Genomic DNA, 16,905 nt, shown 5'->3' on the forward strand with positions numbered 1-16,905 from the left:
TAATTTCCAGCTTTTTTGGTTCTGTCCAGTGCATGCTATTCAAGCGCTGGCAAAGTGCAATAAACAAATTGTTATCAATTACCCGTGAAAAAGGTTACTAGCTGATGCAAACAGAACATAACACATATTTATTAACTTTATCACACATTATTACTTAGTAAATTATTAATGGCCTTACCTTGAACACCAGTTCACCTATCAGGCCATTCCATGACCCATCATCCTGAGGACTCCCATACTTGTGATCCGGTGCGACATAAATTTCATATTTAAAGCCGAGGTAAGTGGCCAAGGCTTCCAACACATCTATTGAGAAGCCCTGATACTTCTTTGGTTTTCCCAGAACATTTTCAGACACCATGACAAAGGGCTCTTCCTAAACAAAAAAAACCAAAACAAACCAAAGGAGGAATCTGTTAATAAAGCAATTATATGCCATGTTTGGGTGCTGTTTTTTATTTTTTTTTAACTAAAGGAGGAACTATTAAAATATTATTTCTACAAACCTGCCCTAAAATACATTGTTAGTAGTGCCCTTTACATTCTGCAAAATGCTATTTTGTTCTGGATTTCCTTCAACGGAGAAAATTTCTTCTCTATTAAGTATTTCAGACGTCAATCTTCTGCTGTAACATTGCAACTGAAATGCTTTTTAGTACTGCTTGCTGACCACACTTATGGTCAGCAGGACAGACATACAGTCCATGTCTGGCCATAAATAGGGAGGATTCTACAGCACTGCCATTTCCCAGTAGCTGGGCAAACACTGTATGTAATGCAGTCACTAATTCATGTTATAAGGAAAGAAAAACACGGAAAAACTGAAATATGAATTGCTCTTGTCCTTCTACTGTAACCTGAATATAGGCCAGTTAAAAATAAATAGTTCTATCCAAAGAAACTCCATTTGATTAGTTTAGAGATAATCAATTATAGGACTTAAGGCAATCTATAAGAATGATTGGTGAATATTCATCTAAAAGATGACCATCATAAAGGATACAAATAGACACCAAAAGCTGATACTGAAAGGTCAGATTTCCAAACAACATGCTTTCCTTACTTTTTCAAAGACTAGCAATAGTTTTCTCTATTTTGTTATTAAATTGCCCCTGCTCTCTTATTCTTCCTGTTGCACAATTAATTTCAAGACATTCCCCTTCATTCTTTCTCAAAAAGAATACAAAAAACCAGATCATATTTCTAATGACAAAAAATATATCTCTGCCATAGATGGATTTCACTTACTCTAGTTCTTTGTTTTCTCTGAAAACACCTGTCTGATCTAAGTACAGCAAAATATTAAATCATTCACAAAAGCATTAGGGTAGTTTTAAAAATATGCTACATGTCTTTTTTTAAATTCATACATTGTGCTGTAGTTTTGTATAAGGTTAAGAGAAACATCTATTCTGAAGTGAAAGAAAGGTAGTTCTATAAGTTTTCATGGCCATGGCTTGGCCAGGACAAGCCCATGAAACCACTCCCTGACCACTTTGTTCTGGTCTGCAAAACTGACGAGCAGATAGAAAAAACCCCAGATTTTTTTTTTTTTTTTGGTGGTGTTTGTGGCCAAACTTTAATTGCACCTACAGTGGCATTTATTATTGTACTACTTATATCCGTAAATTACTTTGAAGCCAGGGTATTTCTACTATTTTTTCACTAATCCTATACCTCACTAAAGTTTTTAGCCTATGGAAATGTCCTTCTATATGAACAGGTGTCACTGAATTGCAGGCAGAATGTTCTTGAAATAAGAAAGCATCATTTGTAAATGCTTGAGTAAATATTCTCAAGGACAGCCACATGCTGAGGATGCTGCCAAAGAAGAAAGGATGCAACCAGACTGCACTGGCAGGATGTTCCTTGCTGACTCTGGGAAATCCAGGAAAAAACCCAACCCCAAATCCAAAACAAATAGAAAACTAACCAAACAATCCCACCCGTGACCAAAAAAATAAAAAAGAGTTAAGGGTGGACTGTCTCAAGTTATTTTTTCTAGTTGTCAGATAGAATTTCTTTCTTCCATATTATCCAAGATCAGTGAAATTGACTAAAAATGGAGGAGGGAAAGTAAAATGAATTTTTAAAGTAGTTTTCCAGTGCCCAGGTTCCAAAAACATTGGAGAAGTTAAGACTAAGTTGATGAAAGCTTCTCTTAAATAAGACCACAAACCGAATTCAGCTTTGCTCATCACCTGAATGATAGATTCCATAAATATAGACTCAAAAATACTGGAAAGAAATATTTCTGCAACAAATAAAAATGGTAGTTGATCAATCTAAACACATTATGCACAACATTCTAAAGATTTATGTGTACAAAGGACGTTTTAGAAGTTGAAAATTTTCATATTAGAAAGGATTAATTTTTATCACTATATCATTTAGAAAATAGTTGCTTATAAACTGATTTTCTATCCAGTTGCTAATTGTAGTAATTTAATATCCTGTTTAAAATGCAGTTTGTCACAAGTAATAGCCTTATTAGACTTAATAGTCCTTTATTAAGCAATGCAATATTGTTTGCTGTTGAGAGATTTACAAAAAATCCCCAATGCCCAGTGTCCTATATATATGTAATGAAATATAAATAGTCAAAAGCAACTAACATTTTGGAATTTTTGTTGAAGTCTGGAGCAGCAAACCATTTAATCACATTCCAAACAAAATAAAACCAATCTACTGTCATGATGTTTGTCTTGATATTTTCCTCTCATAAATGCTGCAGTCTGAAAATATGACAGTTGTCCTTATTTTTTTTTTTTGCACTGGGAGGGTGGTAAGGGAGTTATGGAAATGTGCATACATCCCTACAATATGGATGTTAAAATGATTGTCTCCGTCCTTGAGAAAGTTGAAGTTGAAGAAAGAAAATAAACACAGCATAACCATGAGGACATAGATGAGCTTGTACAAAATAGGTGTGAAAATCTAACGAGCTTACTGGTGATTTTGGAGGTGGAAGTCTCCATTTGACCCAAATAAATCCATGAAAATCCTGATACACTTTCTCTCCAAAGCAACTGTTAATTCAGACTACATAAGAAGGTCTTTATCAGAGAATCTTTACAATTGTCAGCCTTGGAGATGCTCAAAATTCCCCGGGACATAGGGGGAGTTCCAACAATCTGCTCTAACATTTACCCTGGTCCACACAACTGCAACCCAAGGATCCCTTCAAACCTAAATTGTTCCAGAATAAGTGAAGGGATCCAAGGAAGGCCACTGCTGCTGCTTGTCCTTTCCTTTCTCTTGGAGACACCTCTCTAGGGGACCTATGAGCCTCTATGGGACAAGAGTAGACTGCACAGCCTGTAAAGCCAGGGAGGTCTGGAAGAGCAAACAAGTCACAACATTCATGACTGAGGAGAAAAAGAAAAGAAAATGAATGGTTTGCACACCCTTAACTTCTCGTTTTTGCAAGGTTGATGATCTGTCTCATTTAACCACATAGACATCCAGTATATTTAGGGGATGATTTTTCATCCAACTTCAATGGAGGTTCTTTAAGAGAAGGGTTATTTTCATCCAACTTTACCTTAAGCATGCCCGCATGTCAACTGAATGCAGCACTACTAAGCCTGTGAGAAGGGCCCCATCTCAGAAGAGCTCCACAATTATCCCTGCCTGGTTTCTTTTTGGGATCAAAGCTGTGCTGCCCTGACCCAAAGGAGGATGGGTTTAAGACCTGGTGGATTTTACATAAGACTGTGGGTTAACTGTGGTGGACAGCTAAGCACCACACAGCCAAAACCACCTGCAGCAAAATGAAACTCAGCAGCAAACAGGTAAAGGTTATACTGGGTGAAGCTGTGAATATTGCTTTTTGCAGCTGTAGGAAGACAAAGTCTGGCTTCACAGGTGATTATGTCCCCCAAGCAAGAGAAACTGCAAAATGCTAGACTGGTGAACCCAACATGGCATGAAAAAGGGAAAGCATTGGGAAGCTGACATGATAATACAAGTACTTTGGGGATGTAGCTCAATAAAATGTTTGTCTCCGTTCATTTCCCTATTACCACACACTTGAAAGAAGAAGCCACAAACTAAGACTGATAGAGGTTAACAATATGCTAGAGGTTAACAATATGCTACATGTTAAGACTGATATAATTTAACATTCCCAGCATCCCTGGGAACTGGTGTGAGATGGCATAGAATAACCTCTGGGTCCCAGCCATGTCCCCTCCCGGCTACTGCAAAAATTAACCTTGTCCTGGCCAGAACCAGGACAATTTGCTAAATGCTTCAAGAGTCTAAGATTTAAAAGTACAAATTAAAGTTCTTATTTACTCCGATGAAATTCCCAGACATACCAATAATTTGGATAAAATATCTGGTTTGAAGAAATCTTTTTATATTTTCTACTATATTCCTAATATTACTATTAATAAAATTAAAAGTAGGAAAAGAGAGAAAAGCTGTTGGGCACAAAACACCTTCATGCTTGAAAACAGAAGGAGAAATACTCAAGCTAAATAGCAGGAAAGAACAATTAGGATGAGTTTAACTTGGTTGTGTTAATTAATTAGACAATCAAAGAGAAACATCTGTTTGTAGCTGTGCTACAGATGTGGATGATAAAGTCAAGCAATAAATTCCAGCCTTAGAGAAGGCAGGCAGGGAGAACAAGAGAATGACTTCTTTTCAGAAGTTCAGTTCCTGAAACCCAGAGTCTCTGGTTGGGATGATTTTTAGCCAGGAGGATAGTGACTTTAAATTCCAAGCTTTGATAGTAATCTTTTTGTTCCTCAATGAAAATCGAATTTTAAAGATCCCGTATTTTTGTACAGAAGCTCTCTTCTTGAATAAATGACATAAAACCTTATTGAAAGAACAGAAAAGTTTCATTCAGATCTTAAACACAGCACTCTAATTAAATACATGAGAAGAAGAAAAAAGTTGTGTTCAGTAGACTGTTTACAAAGAAGTGGTGGTCTTAGCTCAGCTGTTCATTACATTAGGAGATCACTGAGCAACAAGATAGATTTTTTTCTGTCCAATTAAAGATGTGGATTCTGTGGCTTTAAGACTTATTTCAGGATAGAAATTATATGGAGCTATGATACACTGCTCTGCTGCACTTATTTGTGAAGGTCTTTTGCTTGTTCTAAATATAAAAATGCTAAAAAGCAAGGATTTACTTTACAAATGAAAAAGCAAAAGAGAATGCTTTGGGTTATTTTCCTGGTCAGCTAGATCCTCTTTACCCCTTAGCATGGACAGAAACTTCCTAGCCAGGGCACTATACAGAAAATATTGAGTAAAAAAATGGCTTTTGAGCCACAAATTGGAGTCCATGGGAGCTGGAGGGGTTTAGCCTGGAGAAAAAGAGGCTCAGGGGGACATAATTGCTCTCTATAAGTACATGAAGGGAAGTTATGGCAAGGTGGTAATTGGCCTCTTCTCCCAGGAAACAAACTATAAGACAAAAGGAAACAGCCTCAAGTTGTGCCAGGGATGAATTCTTTGGATATTAGGAAAAATCTCTTCACTGAAAGTCTTGTCAAGCTTTGGAGGAGGCTGCCCAGGGGAGTGGTGAAGTCACCATCCCTGGAGACATTTGTAGGAGTTAGAGACGTGTACATGTGGCACTTTGGGACATGGTTTAGTGGTGGGCTTGGCACAGCTGGGTTAATGGTTGGACTTGATGATCTTAAAGGTCTTTTCCAATCTAAATGACTCTATGAAGAGAGTTTTGAAATTAGATAATTATATGAGTGGTTAGAATTCATAAAGCATATGAAAATGACCTCTTTGTCTACTCATCAGAAATTTCTGAACACACTGAAACATGATACTTTCCTAGCAACACTCCATTCAGTAGGACTCTACATTCCTTAAATTTTCCCTCTTTCTCTACTGAAAGCAGTGAGAGAAAAACAAAGAAAAGAAAAAAAGAAAGCGAGAAATGAAGCTCAGTTGTGGGCAAGACTGTCAATCTGTGCTTGACACTGACTCTAGAAACAGTGGACAGGCACATTAAAGGATTCTCATAGCCCAGGCTAAGCCTTGGCAATCTCATGAAGTAAATATTCACTGCGACACTTTAAAAACTCCCATTCCCTGCAAATGTTAAGAAACTGCTCCCCAAACTGAAATTCACACTTATTACTAGATTTCTCAACTCCCTTCCAATGGCTGCTGGATGACCAAGTATAGCCATTATAACCAACAGGAAATACTGAGTCTGATAAACTATAACCAAAATATTTTCAAGCACAAGATGCTATTGTCTTGTTGCTAGGCAAAATCGTTTTTTCCTTGACTCAAAAAATAATCAAATGGCCCCCTTTTATATGTTAGTCATTTTGCATTTCCTTCCCCAAAAGGTTTTGGTGAAATATGCAGCCCCAAATACTTAATTTCCTCAAGTGCTTCATTGACCACTGTTTTGGGGATTTTATTTGGCTGGGAACAGCACAGCAGCTTGTTAATTTTAATTGAACAACAATGTACATAAATTAATTCATGTTAGAATCAATGACCAAAATTTAATTGAAGCATTTCATTCCTTCATTACAGAAATTCTCCCAGTATCAACAGTTATAGAATTGCTGCAAAACTTAACACAGCTCCTACCCCTTAATAAAACTAAAACACAGATGAAAGATTCAAATCTACAAGATCTTGGATAACCAAATATTGTGTCAATGGGCTGTGTAACCGTATTGGCACTGAAACCCACTATTCTCTGATCCTGTGCTTTTCAAATATATTTATTAGAAAGTCGGCTGTACTAACGGAGAAGTCACCTTTTCTACAGCAAGAAGCTCATGAACATCCCAGAAACTGACTACAATATTAAGGGAATTTTACATTTGGCCTATTCTTATCCATGTGTGTAGTCTGTCACTTATGTGTTATTTTTATTGTCATCTTCAATTAGACATGCACTTTGTTCTTTCAGTTACAGTACTTTAAAGAGTATTTTTCCTTCGTGAGTGAAATAGTAGCTTCTGGATTTATGATGATCTTTGGTTTAGTCCTATTTACAAGAAATCAACAAAGAATGTTAGCCCCTCTTCCCAGCCCTTCTTCCTCCCATTTCTCAGCAATGGGACTAAAACTTCTTTCAAAGCGATCTATGGCAATGGTGTATTAGGATGCTGCCAAGCTTTGTGTATTGATTTTAATTCACAATAACTTAATGCAGGTAACAGCTCTTTTTGAACCGTAAGAAAGGAATATGGATTGAGATTGGAATTGATTGGAGTGGTTTAGAGTATGTCTAAAGAGTACAATGGTGGCTTTAACGCAGATAGTTCAGATACCTGAATTAGCAGAAGTGTGGTATGGGTACATTAACCTGCTGGGAACTACTCTGGACTCCTTCCAGCAGCCTTGCAAGGGCTCCTGTTCACAAGGAGCTGTGTCACACAGTTCACCTCCTTTTCCACCTTGCATAGTATGGAAGGATAATTACAGTCAGACTAAGAGCCTCTTTCTGTTTCAAAGTCCCATTTCTGTGAACTGTGTGAGTTGGTCTGGAATGTAAATATGCTGACAGAGCAGATAGGTAGGGGTCAGTGAGAAGGTAATAGCCAGGGAGCCCTGAGAGGTAGCCCTTGACACAGAGATGAGTTAGGTTGGTCCTACCAGGCTTTGCACTGCACCTACCTTGCTGTCCAGCTGTGGCCCCAGCTAGGTCCCAAAACATTTGAATTGCTTGATATCCACCTCATCTAGCATATAGTACCTGCTACTTTAGAAAAATGGGTTGAAAATAATAATAATTGAAAAAAAGAAAGGTGCTGGGTTTCCCAGCAGGCTGTAAGATTAAAGCTTGTCAAATGAATGATCACAATAGTGAATAACCGTAAGGTTTATGACCTGTTTTAATACAAGCTAGGTAGCTCCAAGGGACATGAAACAGCTATTAAAACAGGCCTGTGCCCAGTCAGTAGCAATTTAAACCTGGCCCTTGTACAGATTTGGTGGTTGGAAGAGGAATACGAAGACAGCTTCTGCCTCTATCAAGGAGTATTAGTTTCTGCATTTGTAATAATGATTTTAATTGTTACAATTTTGAGTACTACTGTAGTCCAATATACCAATACATATATATATCTACATACATATATATAAACAGTATAATAAATGCCTCAACTAAAATTATTTTTCTTAAAAGATTGTGGGCACTAGGGCAGAGACAGAGCTACCTGGTGGAATGAAGAGACTTTACAGAAGTCCACAGCATTCAGTTATGAAAATGGGGAATGGGATCAGGACTGCATGAGAAAAGTGATCACCAAAAATATTGGGAGAAAGTATAAGGAGCACTATCTATGAGATTATTGCACATTATTATAAAATATTCAATATTTAATGAGGTATTCTGCACATAATCTTTCCTGAAGTTGATCTTTATTGTACAGTCATTCACTGATGTTTTGTCCTGACATTTTTAATCTTTTATCACTTCTGACTGTTTGTTCCTCTGCATATGCTTAAACACTGTCTTATTTCATCTTTCTTATGCCTGTCCTTTCCCCAGTTACTCTGAAAGTTACTCCAGCTTCGGAAAGAACTTTTTTTTTTTCACTTTCTTTAAGCCAGTATTGGAATTCAAATCCCAAAGACAGTTTCAGCTTTTAAAACCAGGCTTAGCTTCATATCTTACTTTTCATCCTCTCTCAGAGCGGTAAAGTCAATAGAAAAAGGGACTGAAGATGCAGATCTCCTGCCAGCTCATGTCCCTAAAGACATTGTCGGCTTTCAAATCTTTCTCTTTTCTAATCTGGGCAACAAATGCTCATGAATTTAATACCAACCACTGAGAATTAAACTAGTCCACATATGATAACATTTTCCATGGTGCAAATGATGCTTCTTAATTATTAATTTTTCTTCTTTCTTTGCTTATCTACTCTTTTGCCAGTCCTTTCACTACATCACGTCCCACAGTGCCCACCTGCAGCCAAGGGTGACCAACCTGCAGCTCCGTGCAAGTAACCCAGGTAATAACTCTCTGTTAGACACTGTGCATGGGGATGTATGGCAAAGCATAACTCAGCATGGCTTGCTCTTATCTGTCTTTCCTTTATCCTGCCTGCCTTCTCAGGGCCCTCCAGATATGAAAATACATTCCTGTTTTGGAGCTGTTTTGAATTTCCATGTAAAGTCACAAATATCTTTTGCACCATTAGGATATTATACCTTATGCACGTTCAGGAAAGGCTCTGTACTTTTCAGTCAAGGTTTTAATGTTTTAAAACACAGAAATTCAAACTTTTCCTTTTTTGAAGAACAGTGATTTTTAAAGAAAATTTGATTTTACAAATACCTGCTGGTCTATTCATTGTCAAATGGACCAAATCTAATTCCATTTCCAATATCTTAATATTCATATGATAGTTCAGTAATTGTCGTGGCTAATAAAATGGTATTATAAGAATATCTGCTATATTTTAGGTCTTTTTCAATAAAACTGAACCACTGAAAAAAGAGAATAAATTGAGACGGCCAAAATGGATATATAGCTAAATTTGTTCTTGGGCAACTGTTCATTCAAGACACTCTGAATTTGTTTGGAATAGCTATGCTGACCTTTGATTGAGCTACATTTCAGAAATTCACCAGCAAGTGACTTGAACTTAAGAGCAACTTGTCAAACACAAAGTTCAGACTTCAGCTTTGTGGATGGAAGGAGTCCAAGACAGAGACATCTGATATTTAAGTTAGACAAAATAAACCTTTTCTAAAAGTGTAGAAAGTGTGGTACTAATCCAACTGAGATTAAAACATTGAATTATGTGTACACAAACATGACCATAGTTCTCCTCAGCATAAACCACAAAGAAATATTCTTATTGCTATTTATGCAGAAGAGAGCATTCACAAGTACTGCAGAAGAGCCAGGATTCTCTGCCAAGAGAAATCACATGATTTCCAGTTTGGGGCTATACTGTACTCTGCCATACTTACAAAGAGATTTTGGTTAATGTCTGCAGATATGTAGCTCATAATTATTAAATTTACTTGGGGAAAGGAATTAGTAGATGGATGTGGATGATGGGAATTGTTTGGCATTTGCTTACTGAAAGACTAAGGAAATAAGTCACAATCATTTATGATTTTCAGACCCCAGAAGGTTTAATTTCATTAGTATAATGCAGTATGAACCCAGGTGTTGCAATTTGCAATACTCTCAAATTCTACTGCAATTTAAAATAAAAAAAGTCTTTTTCAACCTAAAGGCATAACAAAATGAAATGGGAAGAGGAGAAGGAGTCCTATCTAAAAAGGCATGAGGGATTTGAACTGTTGACAAAGCAAATTTACAAATTAATGTGAACTTCTCAACTCTCAATGAGAAATAGACCTATTAATATCCAAAGGTATTACTATTTAACACTTGTTTCCCTGAATCAAGATATTTCTGTTAGAAAATAGCAGAATTAGTAACAATAACTAATCATTCACAGTCTGCATAAATCCTTTATTTTTAACAGAAATTATTGACTTCATTGAAGAACAGGGAGAAAGATGGAAGAGAAAATATAATAAAGATCGTCACTAAAATAAATTGATGTAATCCCTCCTGCTCTCACATCCAAGGTAAGAATCACACATTTTCATCACACAGGTTAAATACAAGTTTCCAATTTTGTCTGATCCAGAAGATATAAAACTAGTAAGGAGACTGAAATGCTCTGTACTGTGTTGAACTTTAAATGTCTGTCTTTGCTTTTAAAATTACTGTAGAATCCTACCAGCATAGGTAATTATTTTTGTGTATCTTTGCAAGTTGATAAATATTCATACTGTAATAACGTGAAAGAAGAAGCCCTCTGTCAAGGTAACAAAGATAAAGGGATAAAGGAGGAACAGTGGAGAGAGAGGGAAGAACTACTACTAAAAACAATGCTAATATTCTAATTCAAATTTATTTTTCCAGACAGAATCCACAGATCATTTTTGTCAACAAATAATTATACTGAACCAATTAATAGGAATATAAAGCAAAACAGAGACCAGCCAGTGCCACCATGATGCTATTATGATGAACACACAAAATATAATCTTCTCCCTCTCTGTTGCTACTTTATTTTTTTTTCTGTACATTCATCCTTTCTTGGCTGGCTTTTGCTGTTGTGTTTAGTTTGGTTTTTGGGTGTATTTTTTAGGTTTGTGGGGTATTTTTGGTTGTTGTTTTGGGTTTTTTTGTTTTGTTGTTGTTTAGTTTGTTTTGTCTTGTAGACACTACCACAGGAAGCTCTCTAATGTACTAAGAGCTGGAGTTGAATGTTCACCCTGACAGATAAAGGTGTTAAACACCCATAAAATAACTGGAGGGGTATGAAAGTGCTCTGTCTGTGGCACTGACATGCTCTGGTGATTTCACCTTCCACCCCGGACAGAGCCTCTTCCTTCATCGTGCACTGTCAGCAATGCAAACCCTGAAATCTCCTCATCTTGTTCTTTATAAAAAAGTGCTGCGCCTTCAGACACTGAACTCAAACACAAATAGAGAGCAGTAAGAGGGAAAAAGCTCAATCTAACCTTGACCAGCCCTGGATCAACTTTGTATTTATGCTTTGGTCCAAAGAGGGTTGTGTGTCTCATATAATTTTCTTTTCCTTTATTTCTTTACTTTTTTCCCACTGTTGAAAACTTCTCCTCAAGCTGAGTTTATGTCAGAGAATATACTGGCCTCAGAACACGAATTCCTACTCTGGTAGACATTGTCTGTTCAGCTTTAAACCAAGCATTTTTCTTAACATAAGATGTCCACGCAAGAGAGGAACCTAGCTGATGAAAATCTAGGATGGGACAGTAGATGTTTTACCAAACTAACATTACTTGACCTAAGCTGACCTTGAATATTTTCTGAGTGTGACAATTTGTATTAGGCTGCACTCAATTTGCCAAGGTGATTGGAATTGAATCCTTTAGAGCTTCAGCTAAGTAACTTTAGCTAACAGGGCACTTGAAGTTGCCCTTTATCAGCTCACATGCTTGTGTTACCTAATTTAGAATGTGCCTGTGCAAGAAACAGGTTCTAAAGTGTTTGATTCAGTCCGGAATGTGCTGCACTGATAAATAATTTTATTTTGTGGAAAATTATCCATCTTTCTGGGTTTTTTTGACCAGCTTAAATCAGGCCATCTAACACCAACTACTTTCTTGGTAAAATGGTGCACTTAATAAAAAGATGAGGCAAAAGGAAGAAAATGCATTCCTGCTAGTGCAGAAGGATGAGCATCTGCTTACCAGCACAGTCACCACACGCAGAACCACTCCTCGCATGTTGTTCTCCAGCTTTCTGTCTGTCAGTGACCCATTCAGACCAGTTACAGGATTCCAGCAGCCAAGCTAAAAGAGGAAACAAAAATAATTTTCTCATTGCCCTTAAAACTTTCCTAGTCATTCCTCCTAGGTGGCTTTAAGCAGCAACGTAGGAAATAGACAGAATACCTCCTGGAATCAATGGGATGGAAACTCAGGGAATGGTTTGTGCACAGATTCATCTTGAAATTAAAAATGAAGCAATTAAGGAATATCAGATTTTAAATACCAGTGTGCAATGGATGACAGCATCCAGGATTTGGAGTTATATGCACTGCTTTAAAAGAGGTCAGAGAGGATTTCAATATTACTGAAAAAAATATTTAAAAAGTACTGTAGCTATAAAAATATTTCTACCTTGCTTTTAGTAACACACTAATTGGAGAAATAATAGCTACCATCATTTTAGCACGCTCTCTGCTCCAGCCCATTCTTCCTAGCGGAACTCTGACAAAAGGAATTACACCAGCTTTAATTAAAGCTTATACTACTAATTGGTAATGACACAGCAGTGATTTTAAGCCAGGTTAAAAATCACATTTAAAGATGATTGAGGAAAAGACCATTGGATAAGCACATTACAGTATTGAGAGAGTACTGCAATAGATAATGCAGAAAAAGTTCATCTATGCCATTCTTTGCATTGGTACTATGGTATTTCTTGAGCTTCTGTGGATGAAGCTTTTGCTCAGGAATGTCTCTAGCATTATCTGCCTTTCAATCTGGGTTTAGTGGATACTGACTTGCAATTCAGCTTCTCTGAAAATATAACTTGCCTGTTTTTCTGTATGATGGTAGATGCTTTTTTTGAGCACAGAGAAATAAATCAATCAATAAATCAAACACATCCCTTAGCACCACACACCAAGATAACCAGTTTCATTTTGGAAATTCATTACAACACTCAGCTGGCGTGCACAATTATCAGTGTTAAATCCAAAACCCAACAGAAGGACAATGACTGACTTCAGAGGACTCTGAAGCAGAGTCTCAATTAAGGCAGGTAAACCAATTGTCTATGTGAAGTCATTACACAGCCAAAGAGACAGGCACCTGCAGCTACCAGTTCTTGTTCTGAATTGCCTTATCCATGGACTGTGAATGAAACCTTTCCAGGGATGCTCATCTTCTGACTTCTATTTAAAGGACCAAAAGGTTTCACTCCTTCTGACAAAAGATTAACATCATTAGGATATTGTTGGGTCCAATGGCCTCTACTCTTGGAGAATTCAACACCATAATCTGAGAGAAACAAACTGTAAAACATGGAAAATATTACTGTAATTTCACACAGAGTCACAGAAATGGCAGGTTGCCTCAAACCAGCTGGAAGGGTTTGTAAAGAAGGGGGCTTTGCTGACTGTATTTGAACGGGAATTTACAGAAATCATTATTTTCAGTCCTTCATGTGAAAAGGCCTTGTATGTGTGTTGCATAGATCTTTCAAAGTGAAACAGAAAACAAAGAACAAACTTTAAGTAAACTTATTTAACAATTTTAGAAGTGGGTAATCTGAAATATTTGTTTTCCTCATTACACCTATTAGACTAGAGCAACTGCTAAATTTTTAAATTTCAATATATTCATATCAATTCTTTGAAGATGCCTCCTCAGGAAATTAATCCCTCAAATAGTAAAAAATAAAAACTTTCTGCAATGATATAGAAGTTAAGTTTGTCTCAATGGTCTCACAGGTCTTTTCCAATCTAAATGATCCCATGATTCTATGTTTCCCAAAGGAAGATGGCCTTAAAACAATGTGGTCACTTCTTTCTGCTGCTTTCAGAAGTACTCACAGCTAATTCTCACCCTTCTGAAGTCAATGTTATCCCACAGTCAGGGAACGAGTGAGGATAATGCTGAGCCTACTTGTAATCACAGATAATGACTGAATCAAGGATCTACTAGATCCAGAACCCCAGAGAAACTGAAAGCAGCAACAGGATACAAGGAGAAACAAAATCAGGAGGTGTCCTATTAATCTCTTGAAATTGTTCATCTTTCCTATGGCTGTGTCTAAATAAAAGCACAAATTGTCCCTGTTTGGTTTCCCCACTTCGTGTTCCCATCTGATCACAATGACCAGCAAGAGATCACAGCAGCCCTCTCTGCTTCTTCTGGTGCTGCACAGGGTACCCAGCTGTTCTCTAGTCATGGATGGACTCCTGACACATTCCAGGTCCTCACCACTCCCCTGGCAAAGCCCTGCAACACTTTGAGTTGGATAACCAAGTGCTGAAGTGTATTCCCTGTAACAGTACAGTGAAATGCAGCAAATGTACCTGCACTGTACTTTGTACGTGACAGACCACTGACAGCCTATAAAGCAAAGCATTTCATGGGCTACACTTTCTGTACAAAAACCGGTGAAAACAGTATGAAGTTCACAGCAAAACTGCATTAAATTAATTCAGTGATTGTCATTCTTAGTCACACAAAGAAACTAATTAGAACTTAGATCCAATTAGCATATCCAAACGTGTTAGATGTATAATTACTGCAGAAACTCTGCTGCTTTTGCCAGAACTAAAACCCTAGGAAGCTGCTGAAGAGCCTTTTTATCCTTTTGAGGTTAAAGTCCATTTTTAATTACGTATATTAATGTGCACATATTTATATAATTAAGTTTTTAGCCCAACCCTACCTTTTTTAAGGCAAAACCCTCCCACCAACATAACATTTCTGGAAATTCAGCATAGCACTAATTTCCCTTTAAAAAGGTACTTTTTATTTTCAATTATTGTTCATTTAATTTTCAATTCAATTGCTCCTTTATGCAGCTCAGTCATGGTGAAGACAAATGTGCAGTGTCTTGCCAACAAAGTTGAAATTGATTTTGAGTGGGAGCTGCCTACTGTTATTAGGAGAAAACAAATCAGCATTTATTGATGACAATTTGAGCTTGTCATTGCAGCAAGGAGCAAATGTAACCACAGCTGAAACATCGAGATGGGGGTGGTATGAAGCTCCCTCTTCAGCTTTGTCTCGTTTAACTGCTTCTGCAAAACATTTGCTGCTTCTGCAGTTACTTCCTTTTTCTTTTGTTCTCTCTCTGATGGTTTAAATGAGAGAATAGATCAGACAATAAGAGAATCTCACATTAATTCTATTGGATTTGGGCAGATGGGTGATGGGAAATCTCTTACTGAGCACAGTGCTTGTCATCTTCATACCACACAAAATTTATCATTTATAGTGCTTTGAACTTCTGTTTCAGTTTCTTTTATTTTTTCTAATGACGGCTTTCCCTCTGCTAGGTTTAGTGTAATATGATGAAGATGGAAAAGTTGTCAGTCTTCTACTTCCTTTGATATCCAATTTGCAATCTCTTTCTCTTCATCCCACATCACAGCTTGTTATCCTCACTATCATCGTCAAAATGGGCTTTCTTCTCTTGTTTTGCTGGCAAAGCCAGAAATTTACTTCCCTTCTTCATTAGAAAATTTTGACTATATGAACAATGCATTATGGAAGGTCTTTAATTTGTATATCAATATTAAAGTAGGCAAAATCCATTTCATGTGTAGTTACGATTTCATTATTTATAAGGAATTTGGAACACTAAGATCTATAATGCCTTTATGACAGAACTTACAGCCAGTTTTCCTCCCCTACTTCCTATGCAACCAGTTCACTCTGCTGAATATCTGAGACCTTTCACTTCTTTTTCTGGCAGAGTAAAATGCAGATTGTGTCAATTAATCAAGAATACATTGGCCTCGTATGGTCACAGTTGAGGAACATCAGAGAAAATGAATAAAACCAGAATACTGATACAGATGAATTACTTAAGTGCTTGTCACCATATCAAAGTTTAGAGTGTTCTGTTACTTCAATTAACATAGAAAATATACAGGAACTGGTTTATCCAATGCAACCACCTTGGAACTCAGACTGCATTACCACAACACTACTAAGGGGCAAGAGCAGAAAACATTGTAAAGGGGGTACAGTGGAAATCTGAAAGATAAAACTCCACTGCATCTGCAACTCAAATCTATAAGGACATTTGGATCACTGGCTCCTCTTTCATTTATTTCTCTGTCCTTTAAAGAAAAAAAAAAATCCCAACAATATCTTGGTTTTAGTATGGACAGCCTGACAAAACATTTCCAGTGGAAATGTCTATGACAGAGAGCTGGTGAACCACAGAAATTGCAGCCTCTCTGCCTGAAGTACCCATGTGTACTTCAGAAACTCCCTCCACAATTTTCACCCGGGTCCAACCTGCTTTAGGAACTGAATTCTTACAAGATCCGACTTCAACAGAAGAAACGTGTGTTAATAATCCCCCTTTCCATTCCAAAGCATACTAAATTCACAGAAATGGAAAAGACCCCATGAAGCTGTCATAAAATGACACTCAGCTGGAAGGTTCGAACTCCCAGGAGGGCTGGGAAGACTAGAAATGGGGCACACAACAAAAAATAATGAAGAAAAAGGTGGAGGTTTTTTTGGTGATGTGTGCATTCACCATTTGCAAAATTTTCTAGGACACCAGTTCAGGCAAAATCCAAGCGGGACAACATAGAAATTGTTTTGCACAGAGTATTCCTGATGCTTCTTGTCAGCTGTTGTTTAAATGTCCAACAGCAACTGGGAAATCAG

General features: G+C 37.2%; 1 protein-coding gene across 5 annotated transcripts in view; it reads right to left on the reverse strand.

Annotated features, from left to right (window-relative positions):
• The window catches only part of GRID2 (glutamate ionotropic receptor delta type subunit 2), a 679,862-nt gene that overhangs the window by 128,670 nt on the left and 534,287 nt on the right, over window positions 1-16,905 (reverse strand). For all 5 annotated transcript variants that reach the window (XR_015803327.1, XM_014875285.2, XM_088163983.1 and 2 more), the window contains exons 9-10: window positions 12,223-12,324; window positions 179-376 (exon numbers count right to left, since the gene is read on the reverse strand). Coding sequence is in view for 4 of the 5 variants with exons in the window: in XM_014875285.2 (XP_014730771.1) it covers window positions 179-376; window positions 12,223-12,324 (300 nt within the window). In the remaining variant the exon portion in view is untranslated. The remainder of the gene's footprint in view (window positions 1-178; window positions 377-12,222; window positions 12,325-16,905) is intronic.

This window comes from Sturnus vulgaris, chromosome 4, assembly GCF_052056855.1.
Source record: "Sturnus vulgaris isolate bStuVul1 chromosome 4, bStuVul1.hap1, whole genome shotgun sequence".
Classification (NCBI taxonomy): Eukaryota; Metazoa; Chordata; class Aves; order Passeriformes; family Sturnidae; genus Sturnus; species Sturnus vulgaris.